Source organism: Lathyrus oleraceus, chromosome 6 (genome assembly GCF_024323335.1).
Source record: "Lathyrus oleraceus cultivar Zhongwan6 chromosome 6, CAAS_Psat_ZW6_1.0, whole genome shotgun sequence".
NCBI classification, from domain to species: Eukaryota; Viridiplantae; Streptophyta; class Magnoliopsida; order Fabales; family Fabaceae; genus Lathyrus; species Lathyrus oleraceus.
In genome coordinates, this window is record NC_066584.1 from 53786019 (window position 1) to 53799954 (window position 13936).

The 13936-nt window shown below is 38.6% G+C and overlaps 1 protein-coding gene across 2 annotated transcripts; it reads left to right on the forward strand.

Annotated features, from left to right (window-relative positions):
- Positions 1 to 11574: 11574 nt before the first annotated feature.
- LOC127091997 (sufE-like protein 1, chloroplastic/mitochondrial) lies at positions 11575 to 13679 on the forward strand. 2 transcript variants are annotated; one of them, XM_051030761.1, is made up of 2 exons: positions 11575 to 11912; positions 12278 to 13679. In XM_051030761.1, the coding sequence occupies exon 2, from the start codon at positions 12407 to 12409 to the stop codon at positions 13520 to 13522; it is 1116 nt and encodes a 371-aa protein (XP_050886718.1). In that variant the 5' UTR covers positions 11575 to 11912; positions 12278 to 12406; the 3' UTR covers positions 13523 to 13679. The 2 variants fall into 2 exon arrangements, with proteins under 2 accessions (XP_050886718.1, XP_050886717.1); XM_051030760.1 differs by having other exon boundaries at positions 11591 to 11883.
- Positions 13680 to 13936: the final 257 nt, after the last annotated feature.

Sequence of the window (13936 nt, forward strand, 5' to 3'; positions counted from 1 at the left end):
AAGTTGATTCCTTCTTTCTGAAGAAATCCTTTCACCACAAGTCTCGCCTTGTGTCGAGTCACTTCTCCTCTGGGATTCAACTTCACCTTGTATACCCACTTCACACCGATTTCCTTCTTGTTTTGGGGAAATTCGACAAGTGACCAAGTGTTGTTGACTTTGATTGACTTTAGCTTTTCGTTCATTACTTTCATCTTCTTTGAATCTTTCAATGTCTCAGTTGTATTGACTGGTTCGACATCTGCGTAGAAAGCATAGTGACCCAACTCACCTTCTTCACCGACCACATCATCTGATATAATCACATATTCTTGCAACCTTGCAGGCATGTGTCTTGTTCTTTGAGGTCTGCTTGTGCTTGCTTCACCTTTGACTTCTTCTTGTCGAACTTCTCTTTCGACTTCACTAGTTGGTTCATCATAAAAGATTCTCACTGAATCTTTCTTGACATTCTCAGTCCAATCCCACTCCTTAAGCTCATATATGATCGTGTCCCTGTTGATTATCACTTGCTTATTCATTGGGTCGAATAACTTGTACCCTCCAGTCGAATGATATCCTATCAGGATCATCTGACTCGACTTGTCATCAAATTTTCTTCTCAACTGATCTGGCACATGTCTTTGTGTTATAGATCCAAACACCTTCATATGACTCAAGCTAGGCTGGACACCAGACCAACATTCTTCTGGCGTGATTCCTTCTAGCTTATTTGTCGGACATCTGTTCAGGATATATGTCGCAGTCGACATAGTTTCTCCCCATAATTCTTTGGATAAATGCTTGCCTTTCAACATACTTCTAACCATATTCATAATGGTTCTATTCTTCCTTTCTGCGACTCCATTCCGCTGTGGAGTGTAGGATGGAACCACCTCATACACAATCCCTTCTTTCACACATAATGCAGCGAAATCTTTTGACACATATTCTCCACCATTGTCAGTCCTCAAAATCTTAATCTTTCGACCATAGATTTAAACTTGGCAAATACCTCGATCACTTCACTTTTCTTCTTGATCAGGTAAGACCATAGTTTTCGACTGAAATCATCTATGAATGTAACAAAGTATTTGTTACCTCCAATCGAATCCACCTGGAGAGGGCCACATACATTAGAGTATATGACTTTAAGAATTGCCTTCGACCTGCTTCCTGCATCCTTGGTGAAGTTGTTCTTATGCTGCTTTGCCTACACGCATTCTTCACACACTTCTTTTGGAATGTCGATTTCTGGTAATTCTGAAACCATATTTTTTCTCTTCAAATCTCTTATGTCTTTGAAATTGAGATGGCCAAGTCTATAATGCCATATCATTCATCTCTGTTGGCTGCTGTTGCAGAGCGCTTATGCTCCATCACATTAAGCTCAATCTTGAAGGTTATATTCTGAGACATTGGAGCCTTCAAGATCAACCTTCCATTTGAGTCGAGAACACTCATCATCTTGTCTTTGATCGACACCTTGTAGTTTTTTTCGACTAACTGCCTTATGTTGAGCAAATTGCTCATCATGCCTGATATGTATAACACATTTGAAATTACTGACCTCTCGCCATCTTTTCTCATAATCAGAACATCACCAACACCTTCATCTGCTAGAGTGTTGTCATTTGCAAATTTCACCATGTTCTTCATTGATGGCTTTATGTTGACAAACCAATCTTTTCTTCCAGACATGTGTGATGAGCATCCTGAGTCCAAGTTGTTGGTGTAAGCCCTAGAGGCCAATACATTTTGGTACTTGTATCGAATAATAAAAGACATTCTCTTTATTATGGTTGATTAATAAAGTCCCTGGAATAGATAGTCCGTTTAATGTATTAAGTGTGACTTAATCATGAGAACACATTAAACATAAGGACATTATTCCTAAAGTATCCGTAGTCGAGCTTTAGTGTGAAGTGGGATAACATTAAAGCATTAAGACTATTATGTTTGTAGACTGATGATCACATCTCATGGATCATGGATAAAGAGTTATCAAGTCTTAAACATAGGTATGAATATTAGGAGTAATATTTATACTGGATTGACCCGCTATGAGAATACTATATAGAAAGTTATGCAAGGTGTCATAAGTTATTCTCATGGTGATAATAGTGTATTCCACTCTTCGACCTGAAACCACTATGGATCCTAGATGTAGAGTCGAGTGCTTTATTGTTGATCAAACATTGTCCGTAACTGGATAACCATAAAGACAGTTGATGGATACTCCACAAAGCATGCTGAGGGACATGAGTGTCCTAGATGGAATTTGCCCATCCTGCGTAACAGGATAAATGTCTATGGGCCCAATATTGAACTGGACAAGGATGACACGGTCTATGCCTTGTGTTCAATATAGACATAAGGGCAAAAGGGTAATTATACACATAATTATTATCACAGAAGGAATTGTCAGATCACTTGACATTTTCGTGTCTTGGGTAGCAGTGATGTGTTGCTAGATACCGCTCACTGTTTATTATGTTAAATGCGTGATTTAATATAATTGCCAACGTCACGAAAACCTACAGGGTCACACACAAAGGACGGATTTATGAGAGATAGAGTAACTAAGGAATACCGTAAGGTACGGTGCCCTTAAGTGAGTTATAGAACATCGTAAGGTACGATGTACTTGAGTAGAATACGAAATATGGTAAAGTACCATGGGCTTAAGTGATTTTGGGCATATTATAAGATATGGGCCAAAATACACTTAAGTGGGCTTTTAGCTTGAAGCCCACACAAGTGGTTCTATAAATAGAACCCTTGTGCAGAAGCATAAAATGGCGGTTGCATTATTTTCGTTTTCTCTCACTCTCTCTCTCACTCAAAGCCTTCATTCGTACCAGCTAGCACTGAGATTGAAGGAACCCATTCGTGTGGACTGAGTAGAGACGTTGTCATCGTTCAACGTTCGTGATCGTTTAGTGGATCTGCATCAAAGGGTTTGATCGTCACAAGAGATCTGCATCAAAGGGTTTGATCGTCACAAGAGATCTGCACCAAAGGTTTCAACCGTCACAAGAGGTAAATATTCTATCACTGATCATGACCATTCGTAAGGATCTCTAAAGGAGAAATTTTAATTTTCGCTGCGCTTTGGGTCGCAAATTCTCCTTCAGTGGTATCAGAGCCACTTACGAAACCATGAATCGGATAGCTGTTTAATTTCTGTATTAATATGATTAAAAGACAGAATGAATCGATTAATTAAAAGGGTAATTAAATTTGGCATCATGAGTGTACGAGTTGGATGATTGATGTTGACTATGCTTCGGAATCCGACATTAGTATGGTGAAGCAGCGATACATCGATCGTCCATAGGTTACGCAATTGAGACCGATCAACTTATATATGATATAAGTAATCCTAATGCAAAGTACGGTATATGTGATATACTGTTTCTGTTTCATTCATTCGAACACTAAATGATTGTTTTCCTTTGAGCGATCAATGGTCATTTGCTTCGGAATCCGACATTAGTATGGTGAAGCAATGACCTGTTGATCAATCATACTGAATCAACAATCGAGGTGTGTTTGACAGTCTGAAATCGGCGCATTAGGGTTGGTGACGGCGCAAGGGTTGTGCCGTCAAAGAGTTGTGAATTTAGGGCTTTTGGAACACGTCTGTTGATTGTTTCAAAGTTTGTTATTTTGGCTGCGTGAAGCTCGTGTGACGAGCGTGTTGACTGTTTCAAAGTCTGTTATTTTGGCCGCGTGAAGCTCGTGTGACGAGCGTAACAAGCGTAACAAACTGGATGTGTGACGGTCGTAACACGCCCATGACGGTCGTAACAAGGACGTGACGGTCGTCACATGCCTTGTGACGGTCGTCACACTCACAGAATTCTAGGCGTTTTTTTTGTTTTTGACCTGTGACGGTCGTAACGTGTCCTGTGACGCTCGTCACACTCACATGGCCTGTGACGGTCGTCACACGCCTGTGACGGTCGTCACACTCACAGAGTCAAAAGTGTTGGGGTCTCTATTTTGTGCCTGCGCAAGAGTTGTGTGGATGCAAAAACAATGTCCATTTCAAATGAATTGTTCATTAAAATTTTGGACAGGGGCGCTGCCCCTCCAACCCCGCAAGGGCGCTGCCCCTTGACCCCGTCCGCTGATCGGTCAGCGGAACCCCCGGCTAACTCTGCGTAGTGTGATCGGTCGCCGAAATTTAATTTGGTTTTAATTAATTAAAGGAATTAAAAATAAAATAATAATAATAATGTGTTTGTTATTATTGCCTTGTGATGATCAGTTATGGCCTTAGTTGTCCTTTATTTTGTTTTGAGTTTTAAAATACGACCTGCGTGTCGTGCCTCTCCTTTTGATCTCTTAATGTAACTTCTTTTCTCATCTCAAACCCTCGTATGTAAAACGAGTTTCTTCTGGAATGTAATGTTATGAAGAAAGAGAAGAAGACAATGTTATGAAGAAAGAGAAGATTTCAATATCAAAGGAGGACAGTCTTAAAGATCTTGCTTGGTGAAGCTTAGAGAAGAATTCAATATTAAAGGAGGACAACCTTGAAGATCTTGCTTGGAGAAGCTTAGATCGTTGTAGGTTAGCTTAGGTTCTCTCATTGGCTTGGGAGAACAATTGCGCTAGGGGCCATAACTGTTTCATTTTGTTTGTATGTATGTTGATGCATGTGAATGTATGTTGATGCATGTGAGAGACGATTTATATGATAAACAAGCCGGTGAGATCAGAACAATTGCAATTCCCTCAAACTAAAATATTAAGTTTATGCTTTCCAAGTCTTAGCACTCATCAAGACTAGTATCGGATAATGTAGGTTTCGCCTACGCGAGGTGCATGATCTATATATTAGTATGGTGCGATGGGATAATTGTAATATCCAACTGCTAAGACAATGGGTAAAACTTAACTAAACAAATCATAATAATATTATATATGTTTGCTTTCCAAGTTTTAGCACTCATCAAGATTGGTATCGAATATGTAGGTTTCGCCTACGCGAGGTGCATGTTTTGTATTAGTTAAGGTGCGATGGGATAATTGTAATATCCAACTGCTAAAACGATGAGTCAAACTTAATTATAATATTATTATATATGTTTAGAAGCAAGAGTTGGGAATAATCCATATGATGGATTGGAATAAGGAGTTATTCACCCAACTGAAATTTTCGAGAGTTGTATGAGATACAACTGGAAGGAGTTCCTACCTAAATAACCTAGTTTTGTGTAATCCGCCTACGCGGACTTAGAACGAAGTGAAATATGGATCTCGACCCACTAGAAAATCTTCCAACGGGATTTTCCGAATCAAATGATGAGGGTCATTTGTTTTGAGTAAAATAGTGGGAGCATATTTGATTAAAGGCCTAATTAAATATGTCAATGATACTTATATTTTCTTAATCCTTATGTAGATAACCATGACAGCAAACACCTCTAACAACATCTTGAGATCAATCCTTGATAAGGAAAATTTGTCTGGGACAAATTTTCTGGATTGACACCGAAACCTGAGGATTGTCCTCAAACATAATAGAAAGTTGTATGTCTTGGAGACACCTGTTCCTGAAGAGGAACCTCCTAGTTCTGCACCTAAGGCAGAAAGAGATGCTTATAAGAAGCATATCGATGATGCCAATGAAACTGCTTGTCTCATGCTGGATGTCATGAACTCAGAGTTGCAAAAGCAACATGAGAACATGACAGCGTTCGATATGATCGAACACATGAAGATGCTCTATCAAGAGCAAGCAAGGCATGAGAGGTTTGAAGTTTCAAAAACCCTTTTTTTAAGGCAAGTTAGCTGAGGGAGCCCCTATAAGTCCCCATGTGCTCAAGATGATTGGGTATATGGAAAAGCTTGAAAGGTTGAGTTTTCCCCTCGGAAAGGAACTTGCGACTGATTTGGTCTTGCAATCGTTGCCAGATAGTTTCAGTCAATTTGTCCTAAATTTCAATATGATTGATATGTACAAATCTCTTCCTGAACTGCTCGCCATGTTAAGAACTGCCGAGCAGAATCTGAAGACAAAAAGGAAGTCCATTCTGATGATCGGAAATGGAAAGAGACAGAACAAAAGGCCCACCAGGCAGGGTGATAAAGGGAAGGGCAAGGAAGTTGCCAAACCCAGACCCACTGTTACTGTTTTGAGGCCTAGTGGAGGCATAACAAAGGCAGGCACCTGCTTCCATTGCGGTAAGACCGGACACTGGAAGAGAAACTGCCCAAAGTACTTGGAAGATGACAAAATCTCCATTCACAGGAAAAGGTGAAAGAGCTAATGATCTTTTGGCCCTCATACATACTGATGTATGTGGACCACTGAACATTCCAGCCAGAGGAGGTTTTCAGTACTTCATCACATTTACTGATAATTTCAGTAGATATGGTTATGTGTATTTAATGAAACACAAATCAGAGTCCTTTGAAAAGTTCAAGGAATTCAAGAATGAAGTACAAAACCAACTAGGTAAGAATATTAAAACACTTCAATCAGATCGAGGTGGTGAATATTTAAGCCTAGAGTTTGATGACCATCTGAAAGAGTGTGGGATCCTATCCCAACTCACTCCTCCTGGAACACCCCAATGGAATGGTGTGTCTGAGAGAAGAAATCGAACCCTGTTAGACATGGTCCGATCCATGATGAGTCACGCCGATCTTCCAAACTCCTTTTGGGGACATGCGCTATTGACAGCAACTTACACACTTAACCGTGTTCCATCCAAAAAGGTTGAGAAGACACCATATGAGATATGGAGTGGTAAGAAACCACATATGTCTTACATAAAGGTTTGGGGTTGTGAGGTTTATGTGAAATGACAAGTTTCAACTAAGCTTGAGCCCAAATCTGACAAATGCTTATTTGTGGGGTATCCTAAAGAAACAAGAGGATATTATTTCTACAATCCTTCTGAGGGCAAAATGTTTGTCGCTCGAACCTGAGTTTTCCTAGAGAGGGATTTTATTTCCAAAGGAATCAGTGGGAGGAAAGTGGAACTTGAAGAAATTCAAGAATCACAAATTATCGATACACCTATGGAGGAATTAGAGCAGGAAACACAAGTGGTTGTGTAAGAGCAACCTGCTCAAGTAGAACAAGACCAGCGTAGGTCAGGCAGGATACGTCACCTACCTGAGATATATGGATATCTGATCAAGGTGATGTATTACTCATGGATCAAGATGAGCCTGTGACCTACTCATGGAATCTTCGTTTTGATGAAACAGTGAAACTGTATGGATTTGTTAAGAACGAAGATGAGCCTTGTGTCTACAAGAAGGTTAGTGGGAGCATGATCGTATTCCTGGTATTATATGTAGATGACATATTACTCATTGGAAACGATATCCCTGCCCTGCAACAAGTAAAGTCTTGGTTGGGGAAATACTTTTCTATGAAGGACCTAGGTGAAGCAGCCTATATATTAGGAATTAGAATCTATAGAGATAGATCATAAAATGCTCGGCCTAAGTCAGAGTACATAGACAAGGTGCTGAGACGCTTTAATATGAATGATTCCAATGGTTATGTGTTTTGTTTAAATGGTAGCGCTATGAGCTTGAAAAGTTCAAAGCAAGATACAGTTCCTGATTCTACTACTGAGGACGAGTATATTGCTGCCTTAAGTGCAGCAAAGGAAGTTGTTTGGATCAATAAACTTGGCATAGTCCCTAGCATTGTGGATCCCATTGGTCTCTATTATGATAACAATGGTGCTATCGCATAAGCTAAGGAGCCTAGATCTCACCGACGATCCAAACACATACTTAGACGTTGTGTGAGAATATGTAGAGTACCTACACTTGACAATATAGCTGACCCGCTGACAAAGCCTCTTGCGCAGCAGAAGCATGATGGCCATACTAGATCAATGGGCATAAGGGGTATACCTGATTGGCTCTAGTGCTAGTGGGAGATTGTTGGTGTAAGCCCTAGAGGCCAATACATTTTGGTACTTGTATCGAATAATAAAAGGCATTCTCTTTATTATGGTTGATTAATAAAGTCCCTGGAATAGATAGTCCGTTTAATGTATTAAGTGTGACTTAATCATGAGAACACATTAAACATAAGGACATTATTCCTAAAGTATCCGTAGTCGAGCTTTAGTGTGAAGTGGGATAACATTAAAGCATTAAGACTATTATGTTTGTAGACTGATGATCACATCTCATGGATCATGGATAAAGAGTTATCAAGTCTTAAACATAGGTATGAATATTAGGAGTAATATTTATACCGGATTGACCCGCTATGAGAATACTATATAGAAAGTTATGCAAGGTGTCATAAGTTATTCTCATGGTGATAATAGTGTATTCCACTCTTCGACCTGAAACCACTATGGATCCTAGATGTAGAGTCGAGTGCTTTATTGCTGATCAAACGTTGTCCGTAACTGGATAACCATAAAGACAGTTGATGGGTACTCCACAAAGCATGCTGAGGGACATGAGTGTCCTAGATGGAATTTGCCCATCCTGCGTAACAGGATAAATGTCTATGGGCCCAATATTGAACTGGACAAGGATGACACGGTCTATGCCTTGTGTTCAATATAGACATAAGGGCAAAAGGGTAATTATACACATAATTATTATCACAGAAGGAATTGTCAGATCACTTGACATTTTCGTGTCTTGGGTAGCAGTGATGTGTTGCTAGATACCGCTCACTGTTTATTATGTTAAATGCGTGATTTAATATAATTGCCAACGTCACGAAAACCTACAGGGTCACACACAAAGGACGGATTTATGAGAGATAGAGTAACTAAGGAATACTGTAAGGTACGGTGCCCTTAAGTGAGTTATAGAACATCGTAAGGTACGATGTACTTGAGTAGAATACGAAATATGGTAAAGTACCATGGGCTTAAGTGATTTTGGGCATATTATAAGATATGGGCCAAAATACACTTAAGTGGGCTTTTAGCTTGAAGCCCACACAAGTGGTTCTATAAATAGAACCCTTGTGCAGAAGCATAAAATGGCGGTTGCATTATTTTCGTTTTCTCTCACTCTCTCTCTCACTCAAAGCCTTCATTCGTACCAGCTAGCACTGAGATTGAAGGAACCCGTTCGTGTGGACTGAGTAGAGACGTTGTCATCGTTCAACGTTCGTGATCGTTTAGTGGATCTGCATCAAAGGGTTTGATCGTCACAAGAGATCTGCATCAAAGGGTTTGATCGTCACAAGAGATCTGCACCAAAGGTTTCAACCGTCACAAGAGGTAAATATTCTATCACTGATCATGACCATTCGTAAGGATCTCTAAAGGAGAAATTTTAATTTCCGCTGCGCTTTGGGTCGCAAATTCTCCTTCACAAGTAACACTGGTCCTTGAATCTCTCTTCTTCTCTTGTTATAACCATTAGCAATGTCTCTTCTTCTTCATGTTTCTCTAGCTTTGCATAAGTTTCTTGATTCTTCTGCTTTTCTGGACAATCACTAGAATAGTGACCATACCTTTGACAATTGTGACACTGGATGTGACTCTTGTCTGGCTTTTGACCACCACCTCTTCCTCTACCTGCAACACCACCTCTTTGGTTGCCTTGGTTCCAGGGTTTTCTTTGATTCGACTAATTTCCTTCTTGCTGATTTCGATCAGTCGAATTGTTGTAACCTCATCTGTCTTTGTTGCCATTCCAGCTACCTTTGTATTTCCTTTCTTTTGCTGATTGAGCCTGCAAAACCATATCACTTTTCGACTTTCCTGCAACTCTTTCATCCATTCTTTGTTCATGAGATTCAAGCTTCCCTTGAAGCTCTTCCTTTGTCATTTTTGACAAATCTTTCGACTCTTCTATGGCTACTACCACGTGGTCGAACTTTGGAGCCAACGACCTCAAGACCTTTCCAACAACAGATCTTGATGTCAACACTTCTCCATATACCTTGACTTGATTCACCAGCTTCGTAACCTTGGTGAAGAAATCAGTTATGCTTGCATTGTCTTCCATCTGAAGCAATTCATACGTCCTTTTGTGAGTTTGTAATCTCACCTCTTTCACCTTCTCCGCACCTCCAAATGATTTCTCCAGAATTTCCCATGCTTCTTTCGCTAACTCTGCATCACTAACTTTTTCAAAGTTATCTGCATCAACATATTGATGGATTATAAAGAGAGTTTTATAATCTTTCTTCTTCAATTCTTTATGTGCAGCTTTTTCTTAATCCGTCGCGGCTTCTGCAAGCGTTGATACTCCTTCCTTCACAAGATCCCAAAGATCTTGATAACATAACACAACCTTTATCTGCTTGCACCAATTCTCATAATTGTTGTTCTTGAGAATCGAAAGATTTGCTGGAAAATGCCTGTTTGGATGATTCGTTTCCATGGTGATTTTCTTCCCACAAATCGATTAAACCGGACCTCTTGATACTAGATGTTGGAAATCCCCCAAAACCTATGGAGAATTTCAATCAATCTTGATGAACAAGATTGTTATTACCAACACGATAAAGAAAGAGTGTAAAGAACGATGAAGGAGGAGAAGAATTAAATTATGCAGAGTTTCTCTCTGCCTACAGACTGTGGAAAACTTTTTATTCACTTTGCAACTGCAAAATACTGTGAATTACAATGTTATGAATACTTTATTCACTTCATTACAAAAATAAGGATTACCCCCTCTATTTATAGATTTATGTTAACTTGGACCTCAAGCCAAAGTCCAAAACTATAAAAGCCCAAAATAACTAAACACTACTAAAATAGGCCTAAGTCGAAATCTTGTGTGAAGCAATATGCTTCGACACTAACACAACTCAACATACTAGGTGATTTGACACTTCCCTGCTTTGTCGAGCAACCTGCTTCGACACAAGAAATTATAATTTACCATAATGTAGTTTATAAATAAAGAATAAAGTAAATAAAACAAAAACAAGGATAATAAGGAGAAGGGGGAATAGAAACGAGGAGAGTTTGCTTAATTGCATCATATACGAGCAAAATTGGAATTTACACACATTTGACATATTAATCATTCAATGAAAGAAAATATAAACTAACGAGGAAGACTAAGAACATTCTCTTTTATGGGTGAATCATACAAATTTATATGTGATTCATTTTTAATGTGAGGGATTCAGATTCACTTGTATTTCATCCAATTAAAAAGTAAAAAAGTAAGTGTTGAGTGACGGATAAAAAGAAAGTGTTCATAGCAAAAATTTAGTATATGCATTAACTACAAGAATACATACCATGTGATTCCTAAGATAACACGAATAAGCTTCTTAATGGTATAATTCCGACCGTACAGAAGTCTTACACAATTTTTCTCAAACCAAATAAATCATTTGTTAGGGAAACCAAATAGTTAAAGTATATTTGGATTTTTTAAATAAAAATATAGCCTACTTTTATTATTTTTCATTTTTAGATTTGATTTAATTCGTCTTCAATTTCAGTTTGATTTATTTATCATATAATCCAATTCTAAAATTATTTGCACATAGTTTGGTTCACTACCCAAACGTAATAGTACAGTTTTAACTTTAGTTCGGTGTTTGTCATTTTAGAACGGTTCCCACTTTGAAAGATTATATCAAACGAAAATGGACATGTGGCTCATTACTAAGTGTGAGATTAATCCAACTAAAAAAAATTTAAATGCACTCTACCTTTCTCGTGCCAAATGCTATTAAGTTTATGATGCAATTTTCATGTTATAGCTCGATTTTATAGATTTGAGATAAGTTACCCATAATTTCCATAATTCTTCTTAACCCCAATGGTAGAGAATCCGCCTCCGAAGTATATCTAGTATTCTCCTTTTGTTTGTTTGTTAACTTTCTCTTTCTTCGTTTCTTATCCTCACCCGCGAAAACTAACGAATTCTCACTCCTTTAATCACCGTTCATCATCGTCCTCCTCTTCCGCCGCGGTAACCTCATTTTTCGCCTTCTTCTTACGGTTATTCTTCTTTCGTGCTCTTATTTCTTTGTAACAAATTCATTTCTTCTCTTCCAATTTCGTTTTGATTCACAATTTTTCTCAACAGAACCACCACGCCGCCATATAACTGCCGCCGTGGTTTCGGCTATTCTTAGTTTTTGCTCAGTTCATGCTTTATACCTAAATCGCCCCAATTTTTGCTTAAAACCCTAACTTCCTTCTTCTGTTTTTATCCGAAATTAATCGATTTTTAGATGGATTAGTATAAATTTCTTACTTGATCACTTGTGTTTGAATGATTTTAAGATACTTTTCTGGTTTAAGCTGAGGTATATTACTATTTCCAAATAAACTGCACTGATTTTCCTATGTGTTTATTGCAGGTAAGATCGGAAAATCAGCTCGTGAATTGGGATTTGTTGGGAAAAAAAGAGCCTAGGAGTTGGGCCTGGGTATGTTTAGATTTTGTTTGGGCTGTCCATCCATTGAGTCCAAGGAAAAAGCCTAGAACAATGCCCTTCTCTTTCTCTATCTCACAACCAACTCCTGCAAATGCAATGCGCATACCAGCAACAATGATGTCAACCAATTCCCTTTTTTCATGTTCGTTAAGATTATTCACAACCAAATCCCCACTTTCCCTCTTCAACAAAAACAACTCTACTTTCTTCATTAAACCCACAAACACCCTCTTCTCTTTCAAACCCATCACTTTCCAAAGACTCCCAACAAAACCATCATCTTCATCGTCACCACCGCCATCCACTTCCCTTCAACCCATCGAAGAACTCCCTCCAAAGCTTCAAGAAATTGTAAACCTCTTCCAATCCGTACAAGAACCCAAAGCCAAATACGAACAGCTTCTTTTCTACGGAAAAACCCTCAAACCCCTCGAACCCCAATTTAAAACTAAAGAGAACAAAGTTGAAGGTTGTGTTTCTCAGGTTTGGGTCCGAGCCTACATGGACAGTGACAAAAATGTCGTCTATGAAGCTGATTCAGATTCTGTTCTCACCAAAGGCCTCGCCGCCTTATTAGTTCAAGGCTTTTCAGGTCGACCCGTTAATGAAATTATCCGGGTCACACCAGATTTTGTAATGCTTCTTGGATTGCAACAGAGTTTAACCCCTTCTAGAAATAATGGGTTTTTGAATATGCTCAAGTTAATGCAGAAAAAAGCACTTAGGCTCTATGTGGAAGCTGAAAAGGGTACTTCTGAATTTAACTCAATTGGAAATTCTGATTTCAAAGATGATAACTTTGTTGAGAATTCAAGTGGCCCTTCTGTAACCCCAGGTTTAGGTGTTGGTTTTAGTTCTAAGGTTGATGATGTGAATGTTGAATTGGAAGGGAGAGGGAAGAGGATAAAGGAAAAGCTTGAAAAGGACCTTCATCCTATTGAGTTGGAAGTTGAAGACGTGTCTTATCAACATGCTGGGCATGCTGGTGTTAGAGGGAGCAATGGTGAAACACATTTCAATGTTAAAGTTGTTTCTGAAGAGTTTCAAGGGAAGAGTTTGGTTAAGAGGCATAGGCTTATTTATAACTTGCTTCAAGATGAGTTGGAGTCTGGACTTCATGCGTTGTCTATTGTGGCCAAGACACCTTCTGAAGTCGGTGAAGGATGAAAATTTTAATGCTCCAAAAGAGAGGTCAAAGTTTTCTCCTTTGTCTCTGTTGTGTTTGAGAATGTACTTGTGTTGTTTGGTGAATCATAAGGTTATTTATATTTGTTAGATTACTTGTTTTGGTTTAAATATATTGTCTTGTGACATTACACATTCATTTTTCTGATAGCATTTCCAATAATTTGAGGGATTCTGTAAATTTATAGAGTTCAATGGTATGAATTCCAAAGATATTTCGACATTGAAAATCAGAAGGGTTTTTTGTGGCTTCTAAACAATATTGTGAGAATGTCTTATTGTTTTGGCCATTTTATTTAAATAAGGATTCAAGGGTGATTATATGGTATTGAATAGAGAAGCTTGTCCAAAAAAATAAAGAAGCTGCCATAGTTGTTGCTATGATATTTAGTAGCA